This window comes from Microcebus murinus, chromosome 3, assembly GCF_040939455.1.
Source record: "Microcebus murinus isolate Inina chromosome 3, M.murinus_Inina_mat1.0, whole genome shotgun sequence".
Taxonomy (NCBI): domain Eukaryota; kingdom Metazoa; phylum Chordata; class Mammalia; order Primates; family Cheirogaleidae; genus Microcebus; species Microcebus murinus.
Genome location: NC_134106.1, coordinates 112766654 through 112793545, shown reverse-complemented (window position 1 = coordinate 112793545; position 26892 = coordinate 112766654). Strand labels below are relative to the sequence as shown.

Genomic DNA, 26892 nt, shown 5'->3' with positions numbered 1-26892 from the left:
GCCAGCAGTACCTGGGAGGGCTGGCAGGTAGGGAGCTCACGGTCTGAGTTCCCCTCAGTCAGCTGTAGGGCCCCAAAAGGGAAAGTCCTTTTCCCTGGAGGTGCCTTGGCTGGTGTCTATATTGTCTCTCTCGGCAGCCGCGGATAGGGTCGGCAAAGGGGAGAATGAGGCAATAATGCACCTGCCCCACGGCCCTGGTCTGTGCACAGGGAGGTGCCCTGCAGGAGTTGGGAGCCTGGTGCCGCGTCCGCTACAGGCTCACCGCTCGCTGGCGGCGGCCGTCTCTGGGCTGGTGTCCGCAGGTCTCTCCATCCGCTGGGGAGCCACCAGCTGTTCCAGATGCAGGGGAGGGGAAGTTAACCACTGCACCTACCCTTCCCGCTGATCTCCAGGCTGCTCCGGAGGTTTCTGCTTCCAGTTCTCCTCCGTGACCTCCTCCCGTGGAGTCTCCCGTCGTCTCAAGTACCCCTCCTTCCGACCCTCTTCCAATGCAGGCTCGTCTTCTTGCTTCTTTCTTCTAATTTCTGCTAGAATCTGTCTTTTCTGCAGAGACACTCTGTCTGGCGGCGTTTCTCGTCAGCCGTCTTGATCTTCCCTCAGGATATCTTTTTTGCCATTTTTTTTGAGAGAGATGGGGTCTCCCTTTATTGCCCAAGGCTGCATTCTAACTCCTGGGCTCAAGTGATCCTCCCACCTCAACCTCCCACAAAACATCGTTTTTGCTTTTATAGAAAAATATCATTTTCTTGAAGACATTCATATGGTGATCTCTCTTCCCCTTATACTGTTCTCTTTTCTCTTATCACCTATGTTTTATCACCCACATAATTTATTATTATGCCATTTTTTGGTCTCACTTGTCCAAATGGAAGATAAGCTCCATGCAACTGAGGCTTTTGTCTGTTCACTGGTGTATTTCAGGCAGTTAGGACAGTACCTGGCCTATTATGGGGCACTCAGTGAGCATCGATTGAGCAAGTTTTCTGAGTCATGGTGTTAAGGAAATAAAAAGAAAAGCTTTCAAAGGAAGCATTTCTTATCTGATCTTCATAACCATCTTGTAATTTAGGCAGGCCAAGTGTTAGCCGCATCTTTTTTTCTTATAAAGGTAAAAGTTCATCACAAACCTAGAATTTTAGGTTGTGCAGCCTATGCATTTTATTTTATAGAATATTTTACTTAGAAGATACTTGCCTCTTTACCCTGAGTCATTTTCCTGCCATTTTCTTTATCTATGGGGAATTTTGTAATGTGCTTTTACTTTCCTTATTTTGACAAGTAAAATGAGCAGTCTCTTTCTCATGTTTCAAACCTGTCTTTCAAATACTGCTGCAATAAGTTAGAAGTTACCCACAACTTTGCTCCCTGCCTCCAGCAAACACTTTAAATGGTCTTCCCCAAATGTCCTATGAATAAATCCATACCCTCTCTAGAGTCCCTTGGTCCTGATCTGTTTGGCTCCACAGATATGTCACCCATACACAACATGATATATTTCCCCCCTTCCCCCACTCAATATTACCAAAGAGGGTTCAACTGTTCCCCCCAAACTGAGATATAATTATGTCTTTGCTATTTAAGTTGATACCCTTTTTGACTTTATGCCAATTGTTAAAGAGGCAGACCTGTGACCAAAGGAAAACAGCAAATGTTAACTAATGTCTCTCTAAATTAGGCAGCTAAACCATAGGTTCTATCCTATTAAGGCAGCTAATATTTTTAAATTTCTGAAATATGCTATAGAATATCCAAGAATGATAAAAGATCTTTAGAAACAATTGGCTATGTTTTTAAAAGGCATAATTTACATATAATAGAGTGGAAAGATCTTAAGATTCAGTTCCATGAATTTGACATTTGTGTGCATCTGTGTAACTACTATTACACACAAGGTACAGATTTATACCACCCCTAGAGAGATTCCTCCTGCCCTTTCCTGTCAAATCTTTTCCCGTAACCACACGACAACATTCTGACCTGCATCACCGTAGATTAATTTTGTCCCTTCTTGTGTTTTGTATAAATGGACTCATCACACAGTATCTATTTTTGGTTTGGGGCAAGAATCACCAAGACACTCATAAGAAAAAGAACAAGGTGAGAGGATTTTTTTCTATCAGATATACAAATGTTTATAAAGCAAAATTAGTTAAATCAGTATAATATCTTTGCAAAGGCAGAAAAATGGACTAGTAGAACAAAGTCAAAAACCCAGAAACACACTCAGATATACGTGGAAACTTTATATTTGATAGAGGTGTCTTTACAAATAAGTGAGGAAAAAATATACTATTCAATAAGTGCTAGTATCATTGATTATCAGTAAGGAAAAAATAATTTGGTTCCCTGCCTCACACTGTATACAATTACAGGTGTATTAAGAGCTTAAATATGAAAGGCAAAATTCTAAAATTTTTGGAATATAGGTGAAGATCTTTTTAACTTTAGGGGAGAAGGGGCTCTTAAACAAGACACAAAGCTCAAATTATAAAGAAGAGGATTGATACATTGACTACATTAAAATCAAAAGCTTCCTTTAACTAAAAGGTCACAAAGAAAATGAATAGACAAGGTACAAACTCTGAGAAGATATCCAAAATGTAAAGAACTTCTTCAAATTTTAAACTGAAAATTTAAATAACTTCTGGACATTAATAAGAAAAAGACAACCTAACAAACAATGGAGAAACAGAAAAAAAGAGAAAATTGGGAAAACATACACTTAAACCATGATGAGATTTTATTTAACACTCACCAAATTGGCAACACTTGAAAACCATTGTCCGTAATGTCAATCAAAGAGAACCTTTGTACATAGCGGGTGCTAGTATAAACTGAGACAACCTCTTTGTATAATGATTTGGTATTTTCTAGTAAAACTGAAGATGCACTTATAAAATAGCCAGCTATTTCACTATGCTAGAGACATGTTCATGCATATTCATAGTAGTATTATTTTAAAATAAACATCATTGAGATATAATTTATATATAATAAAATGCACCCACTTTAGGTGCATTTAGTGTGATGGATTTTTTTTTTTTTTTTTGGAGACAGAGTCTCACTCTGTTGCCCAGGCTAGAGTGCCGTGGTGTCAGCCTACCTCTCAGCAACCTCAAACTCCTGGGCTCAAGCGATCCTCCTGCCTCAGCCTCCCAAGTAGCCCTTTTCATATTGTCAATGCAGTTTCTATTTTCTTGAATTTCGCATAAATGGAATAAAACAATATGTAGTTACTTGTGCCTGGCTTCTTTCACTTGTCATAATGCCTTCGAGATTCATCCATGCTGCTGCTTGTTGTCTCTCCCTTTCCGTTGCCGAGTGGAACCCTATTATATGGAGACGCCAGAAGTTGTTTATGTATTCATTAGTTGTCAGGCGTTTGAGTTGTTCCCAGTTCTTGGCTATTATAATTTTAAGAGCTGTCATAAAAATTCATGTAAAGATCTTTGTGTGGACATATGTTTTTATTTCTCTCGTGTAACTTTCTAGGAGTGGAATTTTTGGGTCATATGGTAAGTATATGTTTAACTTGTAAGAAAATCTTTTTTCCAAAATGGTTGTACTATTTTACATCTGTACCAACAATGTATGTGAGTTACAATTCATAGCAACATTATTCAAAACAACAAAAAATGGAAACAACACAAATGTTCACTCTTAGAAGAATGAATAAATAAATTGTGGCATATCCATTCATAAGAATACCACAAATAATTAACAACTACAGATCTATGCATCAACATGACTATAACATATTAAGCAAAAAAAAAAAAAGAAAAAAGAAAATCATAGAAGAATATATACAGTATATTCCGTATGCATGTATATATTTCTAAAATATGCTAAGCTGTAGGGGTGGGAAGGGATGAGATGCATCAAAGATATTGCTAATATTCTGTTTAAATCTTGGTATAGGTACTTGGGTGTTTGTTATTTTTATTATTCTTTAACTGGCACAGTACATTTTATATAGATATGTATGATATATTTTTATAATGTAAATTAAAAAATAAAGATAGTTAGTATTTCTCTAGTTTTACTATTTGCTTTTCTTTAAAAAGAGAAAATAATTGACTTTGGCATTTATCCTATCTTTTCATATATTTTCCTACTTTTATTTAGTATTCTATATACTTCCCCCATAGTATTCTATATATTTCCCCTAAAAGGCAGCAGTCTTATTACTGGAGTAATTCTGGAATGCATTTCCATCTCTGAGAGTGAGAATGTAGATGTCAGACTTCCAGCAATATTAATGACAGTAGTTAAATTCATAAATCCTTATTTATGGAGATGAGAATATAGCTCACCTGATAGCAAAAATGATTAAGTAGAATTTATTTCTTAAAATTATACCAAGGAATGATGTGTCCTCTATTTCTTTTCCAATTTAATTATTTAAAACTAAAGTTTAAAAACCATCATAAGATGACCTCACAGCCAAATATAAAGGATGTATCATCAATTCTAGAAAGCCCAGTTGGTCACTTATTAGATAAGAAGACTGCAATATTGACAGTAAAAATTTTCTATCTCCCTTCTAGGTCATATCATAGCAATATAAATTCAAGAAGTTGAATATTTCATAAGATAAAAAGTGCCAGTAAGGAAAATGGAAAGATGGCAAGAAATAAGTTTTTCATGTATTTTAGTGATATTAAAAAAGCAATAGATTACAGAGTTCCAACAGATGGTGCATTTTCATATCCTCCTGGGACATTACTGCTGAATACAATATTTTTTTATTATATTTACAATTTTATTACAACTTTGATTATAAATATATTAAGACAATAAGATTGTGTGTTTGAGTAATTTTTTTATAGCTGGAAATTAAATGTGATTGTTACAGAAGGAATTTTAAATATAAAGGGCTAGTAAATGAGCCTTTGATCACATAGTAAAAAAAATCACCGTTGCCGGGCGAGGTGGCTCATGCCTGTAATTCTAGCACTCTGGGAGGCCAAGGCGGGCGGATTGCTCTAGATCAGGAGTTCGAAACCAGCCTGAGCAAGAGCGAGACCCGTCTCTACTATAAATAGAAAGAAGTTAATTGGCCAACTAATATATATAGAAAAAATTAGCCGGGCATGGTGTTGCATGCCTGTAGTCCCAGCTACTTGGGAGACTGAGGTAGCAGGATTGCTTGAGACCAGGAGTTTGAGGTTGCTGTGAGCGAGGCTGACGCCACGGCACTCACTCTAGCCTGGGCAACAAAGCAAGACTCTGTCTCAAAAAAAAAAAAAAATCACCGTTAATTAAACACTTATGGAGTTACTATTAAAATACAAATTCTAGAAATTAAAAATATGCTTTAGTGCCAATCACTAGCTTGATTTTCTTTTCTTTCAAATTTGAACCACAATGTATGACTAGGAGTAATCATTCTAAAAAATGAAGTCATTCTTTTGTTGTGCTTCACATTGTTTAGAAACCTTAAAAATATGTTTGCCCCATATGGTTATATAAGAGATGGTAAAGAAGCCACATAAAGGTAGAATTGACCATGTCAGTTATTTTCTCGTACTAACAAATAACTGTCAGACTGTGATCTTCTGAAAGAGAGGTCACCTATTTCTTAGTTGATCATTATTGCTAAATAGGAATTCACAGTTTTTACATCGTGAGGTTTGATTATTTATGTGAATTAACCACAGATAATCCTATCCTAAATGAAGGATGAATTTTTAATTTTTACCTTGAAATGTGAGTTTGCTTTTTAAATTATATACATTTTGTACAAAGTTCTAAAGTGTTTTCATATTTACTGTACCACTTAGTGCTACTATAACCCCCTGAGGTTAGCAGGATCCAGAGTTATTGTCTTTATTTTGCTGGTGGGAAAACTAGACTCATGGAGATAAGTAAGTTGTTTAAACATCTTGGCTAATGACAGATATTACAGTCTTCATCTTTTGTTCCTGAACTCAATAGTCTTTCTTTTATACCATCATTTCCATAGCTGATCTCTGCCTTCAGACAAAGGTAAAAATTACGATGTCATCTTGTAAAATTTCATCTTTGGAGGGTCTGGTAGGCTGAATAATGGCTGCCCAAAGATATCACGTGCTAATCCTTGGAACCTGTAAATGTTACCCTATAAGGAAAAAGGGTCTTTGTTGATGTGATTAAATTAAGGATCCTGAGATGGGAACATTGTCCTGGTTACGAAGAGGGGATTATCCTGGTGGGCCCTGAATCCAGTCACAAATGTCCTTTATAAGAAAGAGGTGGAGGGAGAGTTGACACAGACAGAAGAGTAGAAAACAGAGGAGAAGGCAATATGACCACGGAGACAGAGAGATCAGGATGCTATGGCCACAAACCACGGAATACTAGGAGCCACCAAAAACTGGAACAGGGGTAAGGAGCAGATCCTTCCCTAGAACCTTCAGAGGGAACACAGTCTCGTGGACATCTAGATTTCTGCCTGTTGAAACTGATGTTGACCTTCCGGCCTCCAGAACTGTGAGAGAATGAATTTCTCTTGTTTTGAATTAGCAAGGTTGTGGTAATCTGTGACAGCAGTGCTAGGAAACTAACACAGAGACACTGTCCACGGTTTTCATTCCCTGTTCAGCTCCATGCATTTGAGTTGAGTCTCTATTTTAGAACCGATGTATTCAGAAGAACCTAAGGTTTATCCATTAAAAATTCTCCAAATAGAGAATGGTTAAAATACTAGTGTTTCCAAGCACTTCTCTACAAGGAAATCTGTTCTCTGAAAAGTATTAGGGAATGTTGACAAGTTTAAAAAAGAAATTCTTAAATGCAATATGGTTAATTCATGTTAAAAAAAAGGTCTTGACACTGACAAGCTGAAATATACTAAATCCTAAGAAAAACTGGGAGTGTATCATGTATTTATTTGAATGCCCAAAACTCAAAGTTTTACAGTAAAAGAAGTTTTTTTTTTTCTTTGCAGAAAGAATTTTGGAGCTATCATGTCTGGAAGTGTGTTTACAACCTAATTTCAACTATTCTCTCTCCTACCTAAATTTTTCCTTTGTAACTTTTCCACAACCAGTAAGGGAAACTCAGATTATCATGGGAATCTTTCTAAATCACTCCAACTGTCAAAACTTCACTAGGATTTACCAAGACATCACAAGTGAATTTAAAATGTGCTCCTCGTGTTTGGTTTGTGAATCCAAAGGAAACATGGATTTTATTTCTCAGGAACAAACATCAAAAGGTAAACACAAAGTGAAAATGAGAATAAAATGTATCAAGTCTAAATTAACTTATTCTGTTACAAACATATTAATAATACATTCCATTTTTAAACTCATGGCATTGGAACACTCTGTGGTGTGGCTGTTGATAAATGACCTGCTGGGCTTCGGGATATTACTCATTTTTGGTTTACTTTGATTTATTGATAACAAAATATCTATTCCTAAAATATGTGAAAATGCCACTACAATTCTCATATGTTTGATGGTTAAAGGATTATTTAGCATGTTCTCTTTAAAGGTAGTAAGTTAAAAAAAGAAAATTCTAAGTAAGCCTGTAGTTTCTTATAGTAAAATCAAACTTTGATTCTTCAAGGAATTGAACCCTTGATGCATTTGTACTTGCTCCTGCCTAACATCTATCCACTGTATATGAATTGGTTTTTTTACTTGTTTGACTCTCCCATGAGCCTATGGAGGGCAGGGCCTTTGTCTTGTTTACTACTATATCTCTAGCTTTTAGCATAATGCCTGATGTAATACATAGTGGATACTCAATACATTTTTGTTGAATGAATGAATGAACAAATAAAAGAACTACATATTAGCTACAGTGCCTACCTGAACTTTGCATTTATTATGAAATCAATATATATTATTTAAGTTGAATCAAATTGGATCATTAAGAAATTAAATAATTTATATACAGCCATAAAATATGCTGGTGGTCGCAAGTGCAAGCATCAAATACATTGCTTATACCTATTCAGAGAGGTTATCTCTAATATCACTAGATATTGGCACTTTTTCCCATTATTTGAGAATAGGAGCAAGATTTCTTGCCACTGGCTTTGGATGAGGTTCTTACTCAGGTAGTGCTGTAACTATTCCAGGATTCTGGGTTGAATTCATCAGAAAGCAAATTGTGGAAATGCCTCTATAATGAGAGAGAAATAGGAAGTGTTTTAAGGGTTGCTAGCTCACAGATGTTACCTCTCTGCCTCCTTGAAAAGTGAAAATATTGCATTCACAAGTTGTCCCAGTTGCAATGGCTATACAAAACTCATCGGCTTAAAACAACAGCAACCATTTTATTAATTATTTTCTTTTTATGTGGGTCAGGAATTCAGAATAAGCATAGCTGGGCATTTCTGGCTTGGGGTGTTTCATACTGTTGGAGTTAGACAGTAACTGGAGCTAAAACAGAGGGAAGCTGGAACAGCTAGAGACAGGTGGGCATCTCTCTCTTCATGTGGTCTCAGTTTTTCTATGTGGTATTCTATTATTATTCTTGATTATTATATTTTTTTAGAGATGTAGGTCTCACTCTGGCTGGAGTGCAGTGGCACAATCAAAGCTCATTGCAACCTCCAATGTCTGGTCTCAAGTAATTCTCCTGCCTAAACCTAACCAAGTAGCTGGGACTACAGGTGCATGCCACCATGCCTGGATAATCTTTAAAATTTTTTGTAGACACGAGGATCTTGCTATGTTGCCCAGGCTGGTCTCAAACTCCAGGCCTCAAGCAATCCTTCTGCCTTGGCCTCCCAGAATGCTGGTATTACAAGCATGAGCCACTGCACCTGGCCTTGTTATTCTTATTGTGGTAAGAACACTTAACGTGAGATGTACCCTCTTAACATATATTTAAGTGCAAGGTGCAGTACTGTTAGCTATAGGCACAATGTTGTACAGCAGATCCCTAGAACTTACTCTTTTTGCATAACTGAAATTTTATACTCATTCAATAGCAACTCCCCATTTCCTCCTCCTCCCAGCTCCTGGAAACCACCATTCTACTCTCTGTTTCTAATAATATGACTACTTTACATACCTCAGATGTGTGGAATTATGAAGTATTTGTCCTTCTGTAACTGGCTTATTTTACTTAACAAAATATCCTTCAGTTTCATTCATGTTGTTGTATCTGGCAAGATTTCGTTCTTTTTAAAGGCTGAATAATATTCCAGTGTGTGTGTGTGTGTGTGTGTGTGTGTGTGTGTTTGTGTGTGTGTGTGTGTGTGTGTGTATTATAGTTTCTTAATCCATTCATCTATCAGCGGACATTTGGGCTGTTTCTGCATCGTGGCCACTGTGAACAACGCTGCAGTGAATACGGGAGTGCAGACATCTCTTCAAGGCCCTGGTTTCAATTCTACCAAGAAGTGGGATTGCTGGATGGCAGGGCAGTTCTGTTTTAAAATCTTTGAGGAACTTCCATAGTGTTTTCCATAGTTTGGATGGGACCACTATACATTCCCACCAACAGTGCAACAGCACCAGTTTCTCCACACCCTAACCAACACTTGCCTTTTTTTAATGATGGCCACCCTGACAGGTGTGAGGTGTATCTGACTGTGGTTTTGTTGTTCATTTTCTTGATGATTAGTAATGCTCAGAACCTTTTCACATTCCCTTTGGCCATTTGTATGTCTTCTTTGGAAAAATGTCTATTCAAGTCCTTTGCCCATTTGTTAAGTTATTTGGTGTTGTTTTTTTCTATTGAACTGTAGGAATTCCTTATATACTCTGGATATTAACCTTTATCAGGTATGTAGTTGGCCTTTTCACTCAGTTGATTGTTTCCTTCATGTCATCTTTCTACTTGGGCTACTTCACAGCATGGTGGCCTTAAGTTGTTGGACTTTTCCACAGTGATTAAGGCTCCAATGCTGGTGTTCTGAGGATCAAGGTGAAAATTGCTTCTCCTTTTCAGCTTAGTCATGCAGTGTCACTTTCTCTGCATTTGACTGGTTATAAGTGAGTCACCAGCCCTCCCAGATTCAAGAGCAGAGGAAAGGAGTTAGGCTCCACTTATTATGGAGAGGATGGAAAAGTTTAGAATAACGTGTGTGTTGTGGATTGAATTGTGTTCCTCCAAAATTCATATGTGGAAGCTCTAACCCCTAATACCTCAGAATGTGACATTATTTGGAAATAGGGTCACTGTAGATGTAACGAGTTAAGATGATGTCATTAGAGTGGGCCCAAATTCAGTATGACTGTTGTCCTTATAAAAAGGGGAAATTTGAATGCAGACACGCACACAGGGAGAATGCCATGTGAAGGTGAAGGTGGAGGTCAAGGTGATTCTTCTATATGCCAGTGAATGCCAAAGATTGCCAGCAAACTGCCATTATCTAGGAGAGAGGCATGGAATAGATTCCCCTCACAGGCCTCAGAGCGAAATGGCCCTGCTGATGCCTTGATTGCACCCTTCTAGCCTCTAGAACTGTGAGACAAATTTCTGTTCATTAAACCACCCAGTTTATGGTGCCTTGTCATAGCAGCCCTAGAAAACTAGTACAATGTGAGATGGGAAGTATTGTGACCACTTTGGAAAAATGCACTCTGTCCCACAAGTCATCAGGGAAATATCTGTATTTTCTTTGAGATGCTCCAGTACTATTTTGACCCTACCACCACCTGGTTTTCATGACCTTAAAAAATGCAATCACTTTAATAATTATTTTTAGTGCAGGTAACTTCTTATTTCCATTTTCTTGTATAGAAAGGAGATTTAGTTTTGAATTGAATATGTTTTCTTATTATGTATTAATATTGTGCAAATAACATTTTCTTAATTTCTTTCTAGTTCTTATCATGAGAGGATCAACAGAAGTGAAAGCAAATGATTTTCATTCGCCTTGTCAACATTTTAACTTCACCGTAGCTCCTCTAGTTGACCACTTGGAGGAATATGACACTTTCTGTAATCTAAAATCCCACACTAGAAAGTCAGCAATCATGGAAGAAGAGCCAACCAAGGAAAAACCTACAAACGATACTTGTAGAATTACGAAATACCTAAACAATTGTATACATGTTTCTTTGCACCTAGAAATGGATGTAAAAAGTAAGTTTTTAAGGAAATGAGAGAGAAAAGGAATAATCAGATATAGGCATAAAATTAAGTTTTTTATTGTTGAAATGATATGACTTGAAAGAATGTTAGTCTTTTTATCTGTTTATTTTTCTTTCAAAATGTGACTTTTATGGGGCCCAGCTGTAACCTGAGGCAGAGGAGGTCTTTATGGGTCAGGATTTGAGGGCACTAGAAAGATGCTCTGCCCGGCAAGAACTTCCGGACACTCCTATTAGCCATGCTTGAAGTAGTAATACCACCACACGTGGTACTAACGGGTGAGATTTCTTTTGAAATGTAAATATCTGTGTACATTGTAACGTACTATTAAATTTTTATTTTGGGTTGATTTAATATGTCCTCTGTTAGAGCTGAGAACCAGGTCTAGATGATATGGGATTTTTGACGTAATGCTGGGAAGAGGGTGAGGTACAGATTAGGTACCTGGAGTCACTAGATGACTCTGCAGGAAAAGTCGGAGGCTGAAAGAGAAATCTTACATGTATCTTGATTCTGTTGAAGGCTGGTTAACTTCCTAGTTTACCCTATTCTGAATTATCACAATTTATCCTTTACGCTAAGCAGTGAAACCCCACTTCACCCATAAAAATCCACTCTTGGAAAGCATCTTATGAGATATTCATTTAATGAGTGCCTGCTGTATGCCAGGCAGCGTGGTAGTCATTGGAGACGCAGAGTTAGATGGACGTGAAAGAATCTCGAAGAGGCAGGCACCTCACATACACGAGCAAGGGCCCCCAAGGCCACAGTGCTGTGGGGGCGTGATATGCCATCCTTTTTGGCGTTCCAGACATATGGAAGTCTTTCACATTGCTTTAGAATGCTTATCTAAAGCTTTAATTATTTTAAGGGTAATTCTTTCAAAAATACTACATTTATTTTAAAGGAAACAGAAATATGTAAAGTATATGCATTTTTAAAGTAAAGTATGACTTCAAAGAAATTTCTCCTGTGAGTTAGTTTGCCCAGGGCCCTATAGCCTCTGCAATTGAAGGTTGTTTCAAGGTGCCTGTCTGGCAGGGGGTGTGGAGGAGGATCTGAGAAGACCTGAACAAGGAGGTCTGTTCTCTTTGGTTCAGAAGTGAGGCTGGGAGGTGGATTAGAGAAAGTGACTATAGTGAAATCTGAAAGATACAGAGGTTTGGATTATAGATATGAAAAACATTTTTTCAATGTTTTCATGTTTTCAGTTAAATGTATTCATTTAATTGCTTTTTATATTTTTCTAAAACATAAAGAGAAAATAAGCACTCCTGTAATTATGAATTTAAGAGACTTTTGTGTTAATGACAAAAATTCATAAGTTCTAGATTCAGAATGAAATGATAGTTAACAGCTTTTGGGCATCTACAACTCAGAAAGATAACAGTGGTACACAAATATGTACTGTTGTGTTCTGGTAAAAGTATATCCATTTTGCTATGTGTAGGCTAAAGATTTATTCATAGTTTACACTGCAGTGTAAAGACTAATTTGATCTCCTTTAGAAAAGCCCTCTCCATTAGGAGGTGAAACTAAATTCAGTCCAGTCTGGTAAATTCACTCTGAAACAATAATTTAAACTGTCCCTTTAGATTTTTTTCCAGAAGGCTGCAGAAGTGGGTGGGCAGCCTGGGAACCAAGGGAGACTGTGCTAAGCTACTGATTGATGGTGACCATCCTTCCCATGTTGCCTCACTATCATCCAAATGAACACGTTTATACCTGTATTCTTATTAAATTTAGGCCAGGGCAATCATGTTTAATTAATGCATGCACTATGTAATCATTGTCATGCAAGCCAGTGTACTGCCTATTACCCTGTGGAAAGGGGGTGTGATTATTCCTCTGCTCTGGCCATTTACACATGTCGGTCCAATCCTTTGTCTTTGCCTGCCCTTCTCTTTCCTCCCTATCCTCTTTGTACTCGCTGCATCTTTTTTGATTGGAGGACATATTTTTGGGCTGCTTGGTCTAGGGCCAAATTGTTAGTGACAAATGGCTCTGATTCTGGTACTCTGTTGTGCTGTGGTCTTACGCTAGTGATAGCAATGATAGTGAAACTAATATCAGTACAACCTGTAAGCAGAATTAATCCAATAATTTTGGAACTAAACAGGTCCCTGGAAGCTACGGGGTCAAGTTTCCCCATTTAACACATCAAAAAAGAATTCAAGAGATCAAGTGACCCTGTCATAGGGACGGCCATACAGTCAGATTCCAGCTCAGGGAAGAATGTATAGTAGAACTCAGCTACACCACCACTTTGCCTCTTACCTGTTACATAATTTTATTGTATTTTTATAGTATTTTTTTTCCTTTACAGATGTCATTTGTTCCATGAAGATCACTTGGTATGTTTTAGTTTTATTAGTTTTTATATTTTTGATCATCCTCATTTTCCACAAAATACTCGAAGGCCGCAGGAGAGTGCAGAAGTGGCAGAGTAAGTATTGAGAAATAAATCTGTCGTTCAGGATAAACCATTTAGTGTTAAGCATCTCCTAATATTCTCTATGGATTTAATTTCTTTCTTAGTTCAATTTAGCATTTATTGTGCACCTACTGTGTGTAAGTGGCGATCTAGGTAATTGAGGAATAAAAGTGTAAGACACAGCTCTGGCATTCAAGGAGCTTCATGTGTCTGTCTTCTACTCAGAGAAGTGACTAGGAGGGAGCAGCGACTGGGTGAGCAGGAAGAAGTTGGCGGGCTGCATGGCAAGCAGGGTCTTGGCAGAAGTGAGGGCAGAGAGAGGTGGGAGAATAGGAAGTGGTGAGAAAGAATTTCAGAGTTGGAGATCTTGAACACCGTGGTTGTAGGTGAGGAGTGTAAGCCAGAGTTAATCCTTAGTAAGTGTGAGCCTGTCAGTAGATTTTCAGCAGGGCAGAATTATTCCTTTTAAGGAATAATTGGAAATCGGGATAGTAGGAGTAAAGTTAAAAATATCTAACAACGGCCGGGCGAGGTGGCTCACGCCTGTAATCCTAGCACTCTGGGAGGCCGAGGCAGGTGGATTGCTCGAGGTCAGGAGTTCGAAACCAGCCTGAGCAAGACTCCATCTCTACTAAAAATAGAAAGAAATTAATTGACCAACTAAAAATATATATACAAAAAGATTAGCCGGGCATGGTGGCGCATGCCTGTAGTCCCAGCTACTCGGGAGGCTGAGGCAGGAGGGTCACTTGAGCCCGGGAGTTTGAGGTTGCTGTGAGCTAGGCTGATGCCACGGCACTCTAGCCTGGGCAACAAAGTGAGACTCTGTTTCAAAAAAAAAAAAACAAAAAAAACCCTAACAACTAGTGTGACACAGGTACCCACCTATCAGGATGGACACTGATTGTAAACTACAGGCATGGCACTACTGGTGTTGACCCACGCAAATAATGGCTCTGCTGGTGTGCCCATGCATATAGTGGCTTAATACCAGGACTTATCGACAGTTCATAATCTGAATAGTTGGTCTCTTACAGACAGTATAACATGTACCACTATGAGAATAGGCTTTAAAGACACATGGACTTACGTTAGAGTCCTATTACTACCACTTACTAGCTATGTGATATGGAGCAAATTACTGTATCTGACTATCCCTTTTCTCCTCTGTAAAATAAGGATGATCACTATTACTACACAGGGTGAGGTAAGGATTGAAATAAAGAGATTACTTAAGAACGTTAACACAGTGTGTCTAGTGTATAATTAGTTTTCAATAAAGGACAGTAGTGTGGTGGTTGTATTATTTCCCAAGTCTCTTCTGGGCTATATCAGGCAAGGCTGTGTTTGTCATTTGGTAGGCATAACAAGTGTAAGTGGCTGCCTCCAGGTTTGAGTAAAGCTGCCATTAATTCTTTTGACTACATATTTGTTGCAGATAATTTTGAAGGCAGTTTCATATTGTCTTGTCATTGATAATTTAGTAATAAAGCCATTAATGCAGTGATTAATAACATTATCAATACTGTATATTTGTATAACCATTTTCAGTAATTATTAAAGTACAGAGTATATGCTCTTATTTTCATTTTATAGAGGAAACCCCCCATCCCTGAAACTCAGAGAGGTTAAGTGTTTTGTCTAAAGCGATACATCTAGTAAAATGTCAGAACTAAGACCCCGAGTCTTTATAGTTTTGAAAATTAAATTATTTTAAATAAATCTGTGTTATTTGTAAATAGTGCATTGTTCTGAGTTTCTTGACGAATTTGTCCATGTGAATACATGTTAGGAAAGAGACGTGAGCCAGAAGAGATGTCTAGAAAGAGACCAGTAGTGGGGAGTCACATTAAATTCTTATGAACATTTTCCCAAATGATAGACTTAATGTCTTTCAAAAGCTTGCCTTGCAATCCAAGCATATAAAGTAATGAAAATTTCACATCACTTAGGACATTATATATTATTGAATATTAAATATACATTAAATATTCTATACATCATATCTATGCATACAATAATATAAATAATACTCTGTACATAGAGCTAATGCTTTCCATCAGAGAAGATGGCACAATGGCATTTATGGTTGTGGAGAAGCCACTGGTGTTAGAAAGAAACTGACTTTGTTAATGGGAAATAACAAAGAAAAGCTCTTAGTGTCCTGTTACTCCGCATCCTGTTGTGAATGGCCCATTCTTCTTGGTAATCCTTTGAACTGACGTGGGGAATATATATTAAAAATGTGCTTGTTTATCATCTAATTATTTAATTTCTTTTTGGGGAATAGGTCATCGATACAAAACTCCATCCGTTCTCTTAAGAGGAAGTGACTCTGAGAAGCCGAGAGCGCGCGCTGCGCGGGTCGCCCCAGGTGAGCTCCGCGCCGGCCGCCGAGCGGCGCTGCTCCGTTCCAGAGCAAACCGGAGGTCTGAGATGAGCCCATTTAAATTGGCCTTGCGTTTGGAATAGAGGAGCTGTGGGCACAGGAAATCCAGTTTAATATGCCTTATTATCAGGGGATGGTCATGGTCCACACTACCTCCTCCAATAATGGAAAGTTTGCTTAATTGGCAAGAAGAAATTCATGTGGGTAGGCAGAGGAGAGAAAGCAGTAAGGAATAAGCCTCAGATTTATTTTTAAATGAGACGAGTTACCATTATTCTTCGGAATCGCAAGAAGTATTGCAGAGTGAGTGTGGCTTTGGCCGCAGCCTTCGGTCAGCAGAGGTGTCACTGTGTAAAGGGAGCCGAATGGCGCCAGGTAGAAAGCCCCTTCCCTCCCGAGGAGAGACGGAACCAGGGACTCCCAGTCGGAGCAGCTCAGGGGCTGCTGGCACAGGTGCTGTGGTTCAGTCTTTCTTCTAATTGTGAAGCCTCCTTTTGAATCCAAGCTGTCAAATCACACTTAAAAAAAAGAGAGGGAGAGTGTGAAATGGACAAAGCCTGTTCTTCATCAGAGAGAAATAATATCCTTCACTCTGAAACTCACAGAACCATGAGTGACATTACTAAAGCTCCTTGTACACGGCCAGTGCCAAGGCCCCTTCGTACTTTGTGAGACGTTAGAAAAGAAAGGAAGCTTCGCGTCTTGTGCGTAAACAGCTTCAAAAACGAAAGGACACCGACAGCGCGGCGCCGCCCGCGGCCGGGAGGCCGCACGCCGCTCCGCTCGCGCTTGGCGGGGCCTCGGCCCTTGCCAGGGCCTAAACCGCAGGTGATCAGACTCCTTGCTTGAGAAAACATTAGATTGGGTGTGCCTAAAGAGCTCAATTTTTAAAAATTTAGACGTTTTACTCAGTGTTATCAGTAAAATGATTATGCTCTGGCTGATAATAAGCGTTAGTTAAATAATCATTTGATGCCAGTTAAATGGGGGGTAAGTGGATGGAAATTCTGTGTGATCAATGAAAATTTGTTTGATTAATAAAACAAAAGCTACGAAGTTGTTTTAAATGGCAAATGCCCAAACTCCAGGAATGGTTCTGTTTCAACACAGTTCTGTTGGGCTTTATGGTTGCCTTAGGAATTCTGGTCATTTCTTTTTCAAGTCATAATTTTGAGCACTGCAGTCTTGTATGAGAAAAAGTCCATAGTTCCCCTGTCAACCTGTCTAATTGAGGGAAACACAAATTTTAAGTGCTGGCTACCCACAAGTCTAACCTCACAGGTTGCTTTTATGAGCCTGTGATTTTCATTCATAAAAGAAACCTGTCTCAGCCACCCTTTCCCTTTGACAGCTAGCACTAAAACTCCTCTGGCTTTATTACCAGTGATATAATATTAATGTTTAGTGCAGGCCAAGGGGTGATGGCGTGTTTTTAAAACCAAGAATCCTTTTGAGGCTTAGCATGGTAAAGGGGGAAAGAGGCATATTCTTACTTATTTTCCTTTAACCTAAGTGTAATCTCCCCCCCCCCATTATAAATTGCTCTTTCTGAGAGAAAAATGGAAAAGAAATCATGTCTCCCTTGAGTGCTGTTTTTAGTGATGTGTTCCTCTCTTTGTAGTGATGGGTTAGAGGCAGCAGTGAGAATGTAAGGAACAAATGTGCCAGCATGCTTCTCTGGAGAGGCAGTTACATGGGCATCTATGAAGAGACATGGTTCAAAGCGGCAGTGACTGTGCCTCGCATTCAGCAGAGCAGCTTGTTCACTCCAGCCAGACATCCCAGAATGTCTATCCAGTTGTTCACATGTTATAAAGTTAAGTGTTGGTACACACACACACACACACACACACGGAGATACAGATAGGCTCACCCTCTCCAAAAGAAGTTGATTCATTCTCCCAGGGAGAAATATGGACAGATTACCAGGACGCTGGCAACGCATTCTGCCTGGCACATACTAGGGCACAGTGAACACTGATAGAGCTACTGTGGCTCATTGCTACAGAAAGAGAGGTCATACAGAATCAAAACCTGGCCTTTTATATGTCTCCAACATTTTCCTTCTTGCTTCGAGGAGTGTGAGAGCTTATGTTGCCTGTCTGTGCATTAATACACTTTACATCTTATTCATTCAACTATTATCTTCACACAGCTGCCCACTCTGTCTTATTCATCTTTGTATCCTTGTCCCTGGCATAGTGTTTGGCACATAGTTCATGCCAAGAAAAGCTTATTAAATGTCACAAGTGCTCGAAGGAAATGAGTATAAAGTAAAAAGAGCAGATGAGCAAGCAACGGATCTGAGGTTTGGGAAATGAAGAAATGAAGTCACTACCGGGAACGTGATTCCACCCCACTGAAGAATGTGTAGCACACTGTGTGAAATTGCTAAGGAGGTCAAAGAATAATGCCATCTTAAGGAAAAGATTTAAGATCTATATACAAGTGACTTTAAAATGTACCCCTAGAAAGGGTGCTTAATAGGGCGGCCATATTGGGGAGCAAAGGCCAGGGGCAGGAGGAGTGGACTAGAGCCTCTGAATCACTGGACACAAACAATAGAAACCAACTTGATTGACTACAGAGAGGAAATTTATTGGAAAACTGGTAGGTAGCCCACAAAAGCAATAGGCAGGTCAGGGAATCTGAACTTGGAAAATAAACAGGCATTGAAGAGGCCAGGAAGCCAAAACACAGTGCAAATCGCACCGCAGGAGCGGCTCGGCGTGAGCGGCCCTACTGGTCTCGCCTCATTGGAGGTCGCTCCGAGGCGCTGGGGCTGCCCTGGCTGCCTCGCGGCCTGCTTCTCTGCCTGTGGTTGCTGGCCCAAGGGCAGCATCTGATTCACTGAGCATGGGCCACAGACTGGTCCTCTGCCTGCCAGGAAGCAGGGAGAGGGAATACCCGACCCCCTGGCTTTCTGCATACTTGAGATCACCTCTGACATGTCCTCACGGTGGACAGGCAATAAATAAATATCTGTAACATCAGGTTTCTGGAGTCAAAGCTCTCACTCCTGCTGCATGGGTCCATGAAGGGGTCATTTCTTATCCCCCCTCTATTCTCCATCAAAAAGAGTAAAATCTTTAAAACTTGAAATTCTTCATCTTTAAATATTCAACATAGTTTATTGGACACTGACTATGGGCCAACCACTATGCTGAGCACTGGCGCTGCAGTGGCGCTCACCCTAGGCATAGGCCCTGCCTTCATAGACCTTCCGGCATGGTTCAGGAGACTCTACCCCTGCTTGCCGCAGGAGAGGGAAACCAATGTCTCCTTAAGCACCTTCCACAGGCAATGTGCTTTTGCGCACATTTCATTTAATTTCATAAGAACTTAACTTTTTTTCCTGATGAGAAAACTAAAGCTAAGAGAGTTTAAGCAACTGGCTCACAGCTTGGTTCCTACCAGAGTCAGGGTTCAAACTCAGTTCTGTGCAATAGATGCACTTTCTAGCACACCACTTAATGGCACTAGTGAACTGGAATCTGCTGGTTCAAGCCACAGATGAAAACTCTTCATGCTCTTTTACACTTAAAACTGGAAACTGAGATGAAACATCTTCTTTATGTAAAGTTGTAGGAGCTGTATGTGACAATGTGAGTCATCTGCAAAGAAACATTTCAACATTGGCTGAAATATATTTTGCAGTTAAGGTGGGTGGGTTCTCAGGGAACATGAAGCAAAGAATACGGAATTTTATTGTGAAAGAGAATTACTAAATGTCAAAAAGAAGTGGATGACCCAATAATTTATATTACCCAAAATAAAACTACTGGCATTGTAAAATTATAGTTTGCAACATGTTTATATGGCCAGCATAAGAGAGAGTAAGCAGGTTTCAATTTCCTACAGAAGAAGAGATAAATTACAGATGTCCTGCAATGAAGCAAGATAAGATGAAACTTTAATTTTTACTTGCTGAACTATCATAAATATCACTATATTCTTAAAATATAGATTTAGGTTCATAAAATAAGAAAGGTTACAGCCATCTGCTTGGTTACAGAATGGCTCAAAATGAAGAGGATGGTTCTCTTTGCAGGAAAACATTCACCAGCATGAAGACTCTATAGGCAGAATAGGATGGTTTATTCTGTTCATTCATTGAATACCTTTATGTGACAGCCATTTATTCGAGCTCTGGAAGAACTTACAGAACACATGCACAAATGCAACTACTCTGTCTGTAAACAGAGTGTCCCTGCCAGGACCATCCTGCCTCCCCCATGACTCCCTAGAAACCTCCCTCCTGCCACCCTGACTTTGTCTAGTTAACTCCAACCTCCCCTCTGATCTTAGCTTAACTAATACTTCTGCAGAGAAAGTCATCTTGGACCTCCTGGACAGGTGAATGCCCCTTATTACACACCCTTACAACCCTGAAAATCTGTCTTTGTAGCAATTATCCCTGTCGCTGTTTGACATTTTTGTGTTATTTGATTGATGTCTCTCCCACAAGCCAGTTAGCTCCTTGAGGTCAAGGACACTGTCTGATGACATTTATCACTGCATCCCCAGCTCATAGTGTAGTGCATATTTATAGGCACATAGTAGGTACACAGTCAATATGTGCCAGGTAAATATAATTCTACATTGACCATGTTGAAAGAACAGCTGTTGCTGTCTCACAAAGACCTTTCAAAATACTTTCCCTCCCTAAATCATAAATAATAAAAAAGAAAATGGCTAAAGACTTCATCAGTTTTATTCCTTGGAGTAGTCTTAAGGATATCTGCAGTATTAATTAACTAGGAACTGAGTCAATTCTCAGAATGTTGGCAGATGCCAGTTCAAGGAGGTTTTTTATTATATTTTTCTTTTTCCCTTCAGTTGTTAATTCTAGATCATTTTGCAGTCATTTATTTTCCATCCTCCTTTGATTTTCACATTGACCAGATTTGGAGCAGATAAGTTTGTTTTAGGATCATTGTTAATAACAGATGGAGCTTTGGACATAGTAGGGAGTTGGCACCTTGAATAATAAAATCTAATTTAAGCTGCCATAATTGGTTTTGTTGGCCCTAACAGGCTGCTAGCTATCTTGGGCTTGCACGAAAATGCCAATGTTTTTATGTGATGAAAGGTCAGAATGATATATAGCAGTTCTAAATTCCTATGACAATATGAAGAAATAATTAAGACTGGAAGGTTTTTTGAAGCCCGATTAGAAAACTGAATAAGAATCACCAAATGGTCTAGAAATTTCTACAGCTGTCTTGACCAACGTAATCTGTGAAGGTAACCTGAATTCCTCCATTTTTGGAGAAGCTCTTGTGAGGAAACCAAGTACTTTGTGGACAGCAGTTTAGATATTCATTACTACTGTTTCCATCAAGAGTCATGATGTAGTGCTGGAAGTCCTCGCTACAGCAATCAGACAAGAGAGCGGAATTAAGGGCATCCAAATGGGAGCAGAAGAGATCAAACTCTCACTCTTTGCTGATGACATGATATTATACCTAGGAACCCCAAGGATTCAACCAAGAGACTCCTTGAATTAATAAATGAATTTGGTAAAGTCTCAGGATACAAAATCAATACACAAAAATCAGAGGCATTAATATATGCCAACAACAGTACAAGTGAGAACCAAATCAAAGACTCAATTCCCTTCAAAATAGCAACAAAGAAAATAAAGTACCTTGGAATATACTTAACTAAGGAGATAAAAGACCTCTACAGGGAGAACTATGAAACACTGAAGAAGGAAATAGCAGAGGATGTAAACAGATGGAAGAATATACCATGCTCATGGGTTGGCAGAATTAACATTGTTAAAATGTCTATACTACCCAAAGTGACCTACAGAGTCAATGCAATCCCTATCAAAATACCATCATTATTTTTCACAGATATAGAAAAAATAATTTTACACTTTGTATGGAACCAGAGAAGACCCTGTATAGCAAAATCAATCCTAGGCAATAAAAGCAAAATAGGAGGTATCAATTTACCAGACTTCAGACTATACTACAAGGCTGTAGTAATTAAGACAGCTTTGCATTGGCACAAGAACAGGGACATTGACAGAACAGAGAACCCAGATATAAAACCATCCTCATATAGTCAACTGATCTTCGACAAAGCAGACAAAAACATATACTGGGGAAAAGAATCCTTATTTAATAAATTGTGCTGGGAAAACTGGATAGCCACATGTAGAGGACTGAAACAAGACCCACACCTTTCACCTCTCACAAAAATCAACTCATGCTGGGTAACAGACTTGACCCTTAGGTGTGAAACTATTAGAATCCTAGAGGAAAATGTTGGAAATACTCTTCTAGACATTTGCCTAGGCAAAGAATTTATGAAGAAGACTCCAAAGGCAATAACAGCAGAAACAAAAATAAATGAATGGGACCTGATCAAATTAAAAAGCTTCTGCACAGCCAAAGAAACTGTCAAGAGAGCAAACAGACAACCCACAGAATGGGAGAAAATTTTTGCAAGCTACATATCTGATAAAGGGCTGATAACTAGAATCTATTTAGAACTCAGGAAAATCAGCAAGGAAAAATCAAACAACCCTATTAAAAAGTGGGCAAAGGACATTAACAGAAACTTTTCTAAAGAAGACAGAATAAAGGCCAACAAACATATGAAAAAATGCTCAACATCTCTAATCATCAGGGAAATGCAAATCAAAACCACAATGAGATATCACTTATCTCCAGTAAGAATGGCCTTTATCAAAAAGTCCCAAAATAACAGATGTTGGTGTGGATGTGGAGAGATAGGAACACTCCTACACTACTGGTGGGACTGCAAACTAGTTCAACCTCTGTGGAAAGCAATATGGAGATACCCCAAAGCGATACAAGTAGACCTACCATTTGACCCAGCAATCCCATTACTGGGCATCTACCCAAAAGATCAAAGTCACTTTATGAAAAAGACACCTGCACTCGAATGTTTATAGCAGCACAATTCACAATTGCAAAGTTGTGGAAACAACCCAAGTGCCCATCAATTCATGAGTGGATTAATAAAATGTGGTATATGTTTACCATGGAATCCTACTCAGCTTTAAGAAACAACAGTGATATAGCACGTCTTGTATATCCCTGGATAAAGCTGGAACCCATTCTACTAAGTAAAGAGTCTTAAGAATGGAAAAACCAGCACCACATGTACTCACCAGCAAATTGGTGTTAACGGATCAACACCTAAGTGGACATATAGGAGTAACATTTATCAGGTGTCGGGCAGGTGGGAGGGGGGAGGAGGGGTCGGGTACGTACAAACACAATGAGTGAGATGTCCAATGTTTGGCGAATGGTCACGCTTGAAGCTCTGACTTGAGGGGAGGGGCAACGGCAATATACGTAACCTTAACATTTGTACCCCCATGATATGCTGAAATAAAAAAAAGAGTCATGATGGCTGAATCTGCCGAAGTCGGAAGGAGGGGAGGGAGAACTGAGGGCCGTCGTTTCTGCAGCACTCCCAGATGAGCACGTATATGGGTCTCAGCAAATTCCGGGCAGACTCCTTGAAAGGGCTTAAAAAGATGCTGGTAAAAATATTCTGTTTTGTACTTGGTAAAGCTTCCTATGTTTCAAAGTATATAAAAATCCACCTTTCTCACCTCATTTTATCCTTACCTTTATTTTCCTCCTTTTAGCCTCAAGGTAGCCACACTAGTTTTGCTAAAATCACAGGGAAATGATCTCAGGAGTGCAGGTGTCAGGACCCACTGCCAAAACTTAGAGCAGAGTGTGTGGGGCAAGGCCAGCGCCCTGCCAGGATTGGCTGCCTAGCCTCTGCCCCCCACAAGCCACACAGGTGCCTCATGGCAGTGAGCTTTCCTTTGCATATGTGGGCTGAGCCCCTACAATGGCAGCCCATTAAGAAGGATCCATTGTATAACCCAGCTCACACCAATAGGTTTCTAAAATCTGAAGGCAAATGTATTAATTCACAAAGGATGATCCAATTGAGAAAAATATGGGCCCAAATGCTTCTGCCAGCAAACATGTGTATTCTTTCTCTTAGACAGACAGAACCAGGTGGGAAGGCAAACTACAGACAAGAGGTGTTTGGTGGCTTTAAAATGCATTCCTTTGCCAGATAGCATGAGACCTTCCTCCCCACCTTATGGGTAGACTGACTGGCTCATTTAACATAGCACTTTTAAGATTTAACAGGTTTTGGATTGGGAATAATTTTTTTTGAAGGTGACTTTGTGAGTTTGTGCTGTGATCATGGATTGATTTTATAGGTTAACTCTCAGAGGACCATGTATTTTCCTTACTCTCAAATTCCTGGGCAGCACTCCAGAGATGGTTTCTTGTACTGCCTGGACCTGTGCCTGGTTATTCAGAAAAGTGAGGCATAAAAAGAGGAGTTGAATGGCGTTCTTTCAATCATTCAGCACATATTTATTGAGCACTTATTATGGGGTCATGCTTTAAGATGGGTTCTGAGGAATAAAACAGTGCATAAAACACAATCTTTCTGCTAAAGGAGGCAGACAGATGAGTGGTTATAATAGAACAAAGTGGGGAAGTCCTCTATTGGAGAAGTGGAGGGCACAGAGAGACACCTGTTGTGCAATCACCTAAACCTATTTACTCCTTATTTTGTTTTGTTTTTAGCTATTTTCTGCTTTCCAGTTTAATAACCAAGTAAAATGTAGCTGAACAAGCAGTTTCAAAATTAAGAATATAAAAAATTGGAGGGGAAATTCCCGTAGTAGGCGAGGGAGGCTGGCTAGGGTGAGGAAGTTTTAGATGTGCCCTCATGGTGGAGGATGGACCTTGTCTTTGACATGAAAATCATCAGAACCAAAGTGATGAAAACACCCTGCAAGTTTTCATTATTCGGTGGGAATCAAAAGTTACTTTGGAAAGATGAATTGAGGTTAGATACCAGATATTATGGATATAAAACACCTTTGAAAAGCAATAGAAATCCTTAAAAAAAGAAGAAGAAGAAAAAAGCAGCATCAGAGGGGACCTGGATATTGTCATGGATAGTGTGATAGAGGCGCTATTTGAGAACATAAGGCATGGAGTTTTATTTTTAACCAAAGTTTCTATTGCTGGAAATCCATTTTATTCACTAAATTCTGTCAGGTCAAAATTCAGACTGGAATTCTTTTTAATTATTTAGGCTTTTCTGAAGTTTCTGGGGAAAAAAAGGTCATAGACATGTTTGGTTCAGAGATTTGACAAATGTGTGAAAATACTCTTAAGTTTTAGAAGATTTCTGACTGTTCCTTCTGCCTTAACCAATATTAGTGAATTAATATTATTTGAAAGAAGCTCTATTTCCCAGTGTAGAAATATATTCTACCTGTTTAGCTATTCTGAAGAAGGTATTAAAATGACATATATCCTACCTTTTTTTTTTTGCCTTTTAATCAAGTTTTTAGAAGTTTTGCTATTACCATATAAGTTACATGACTTTGGATACCAGGAGAAACTGAAGATAATGCACCACTAGAGAATTACTTCAGACTACCCATCATTTTGACAGGTAATAGCTTGCCATAGTAAATTGCAGTTATACTATGGTATAAAAGGTGAGCAAACCAAACGAATAAGCAAATGATGAGCGGTTTCGTTTTCCAACCAAAAGAACCCTGTTAATTTCCTTTGATAATTAGTTAGTTTCTTGAGTGGGCCCTTCTGATATTTTAACCTTTAAAAAGAACAATCCCCAAATCTCAAATTCTGGGTTATAAGATGCTGTGTCAAAGATTGTCTGAGCAATTATTTGCATTGAAAATTCATTCTGAAGCTTTAATGTGCATCAGAATCAATTGGGATGTCTATAAAAATTCAGGCTCCCAGGCCTCTACGAAGGGAGATTCTGATTCAACAGATCTGGGGTAAGACCCAAGAACCTGCATTTTCAATTACTTACTACCTCTGATGATTTTCAGGCCAACGGCCTGTCGATCACTCTATCAGCTTTCTGTAGTTGTGTAACCAATCAGCACAAACTTAGTGGCATTTATTATCTCACAGTTTCTATTAGTCAGAAGTCTGGGCACAGCTTAACTGGATCCTCTGCTCCGGGTCCCATAAGGCAGAAACCAAAGATGTCACTTGGGCTGCATTTCTCATCAGGAGCTCTGCTTGCATGCTCATTCAGGGTGCTGGCAGAATTTATTTCCTTGGGTCTGGATACCAAGGGCCTTGGCTTCAGGCTGGCTGTCTGTTGGAGGCTGCCCCCAGGTAGTGGAAGCGACCTGCCTGAGGCCCTCCACAGGCAGTTCAAAACATTCCAGTTTGAGCCTTTAAATCCAGCAAGAATCTTTCTGGCCTAGTGTCTCTTTCAAGGGCTTTTACCTCTTTAAGTCAGGCCCACTCCAGGTAGTCTCCCTTTTCATTGATCTGGTATGTTAATTACACCTGTAAAATCTCTCCGTCTTTGCCTTCTAACCTCATCACAAGCCAGAAATCCCATCCTGTTCACACTCTGGGGGAGGAGGTTTTCGGAGCATGCATAGCAGGTGGGAGTCTTGAGGACCACCTTAGGGTTCCGCTTACTGCAGCCATCCTTTGAGAAACATGGATTTAGAAAGACAAAAATCACAGACTGCTAGGAGCTTGCAGTGTGAGACTGGGCTGGCAGAGCTAGCCCCATAGGTGTGTGTGGCACTGAATAACAATGAAATAGAAGTCGAGGGTGCTGCGGGCTCTAACAACGAATGTGCGAATGTGCGTGGAACAGCACAGGTGAGGGGAGCTGTGCGCCCAGGGGAAGGCTGTTCTCAGGGCTCATTGTCTCGCCTGTGCCCTAATCAGTCAGGGAAGTTTTGTCATTTGCCCTTGAGGAGCCTAAATGCTGTGTAGGAAGAAATTCTGACTTCAGTGGTGATTTTAGCATTTCCATAGACGCACTGAAGCGTCCTCCTTATCTGCTGGAAATGGCCTATCTATTCCTGTCCCCTAAAGTTACTATCTTAATTTTTAAACTCTTTAGTTAAAATAAATAATTTTCTGGGAAAATTTATAAAACCTGACACCAAAAGAAAGAGAAAATGTAGACAAATCAATGATTG

The 26892-nt window shown here is 39.3% G+C and overlaps 2 protein-coding genes across 4 annotated transcripts in view; one reads left to right on the top strand and one right to left on the bottom strand.

The window, feature by feature from the left end:
• Nucleotides 1-26892, top strand: part of TMEM156 (transmembrane protein 156) — a 45661-nt gene that overhangs the window by 10741 nt on the left and 8028 nt on the right. For all 3 annotated transcript variants that reach the window (XM_076001181.1, XM_076001180.1, XM_012753989.2), the window contains exons 2-5: nt 6929-7198; nt 10774-11034; nt 13370-13489; nt 15768-15851. In XM_076001181.1, coding sequence (XP_075857296.1) covers nt 6929-7198; nt 10774-11034; nt 13370-13489; nt 15768-15851 — 735 coding nt within the window. The remainder of the gene's footprint in view (nt 1-6928; nt 7199-10773; nt 11035-13369; nt 13490-15767; nt 15852-26892) is intronic.
• FAM114A1 (family with sequence similarity 114 member A1) overlaps nt 13317-26892 on the bottom strand; it is a 130757-nt gene continuing 117181 nt past the window's right edge. The window contains exon 13 of the mRNA XM_076001178.1: nt 13317-16384. Coding sequence (XP_075857293.1) covers nt 16301-16384 — 84 coding nt within the window. The 3' untranslated portion in view covers nt 13317-16300. The remainder of the gene's footprint in view (nt 16385-26892) is intronic.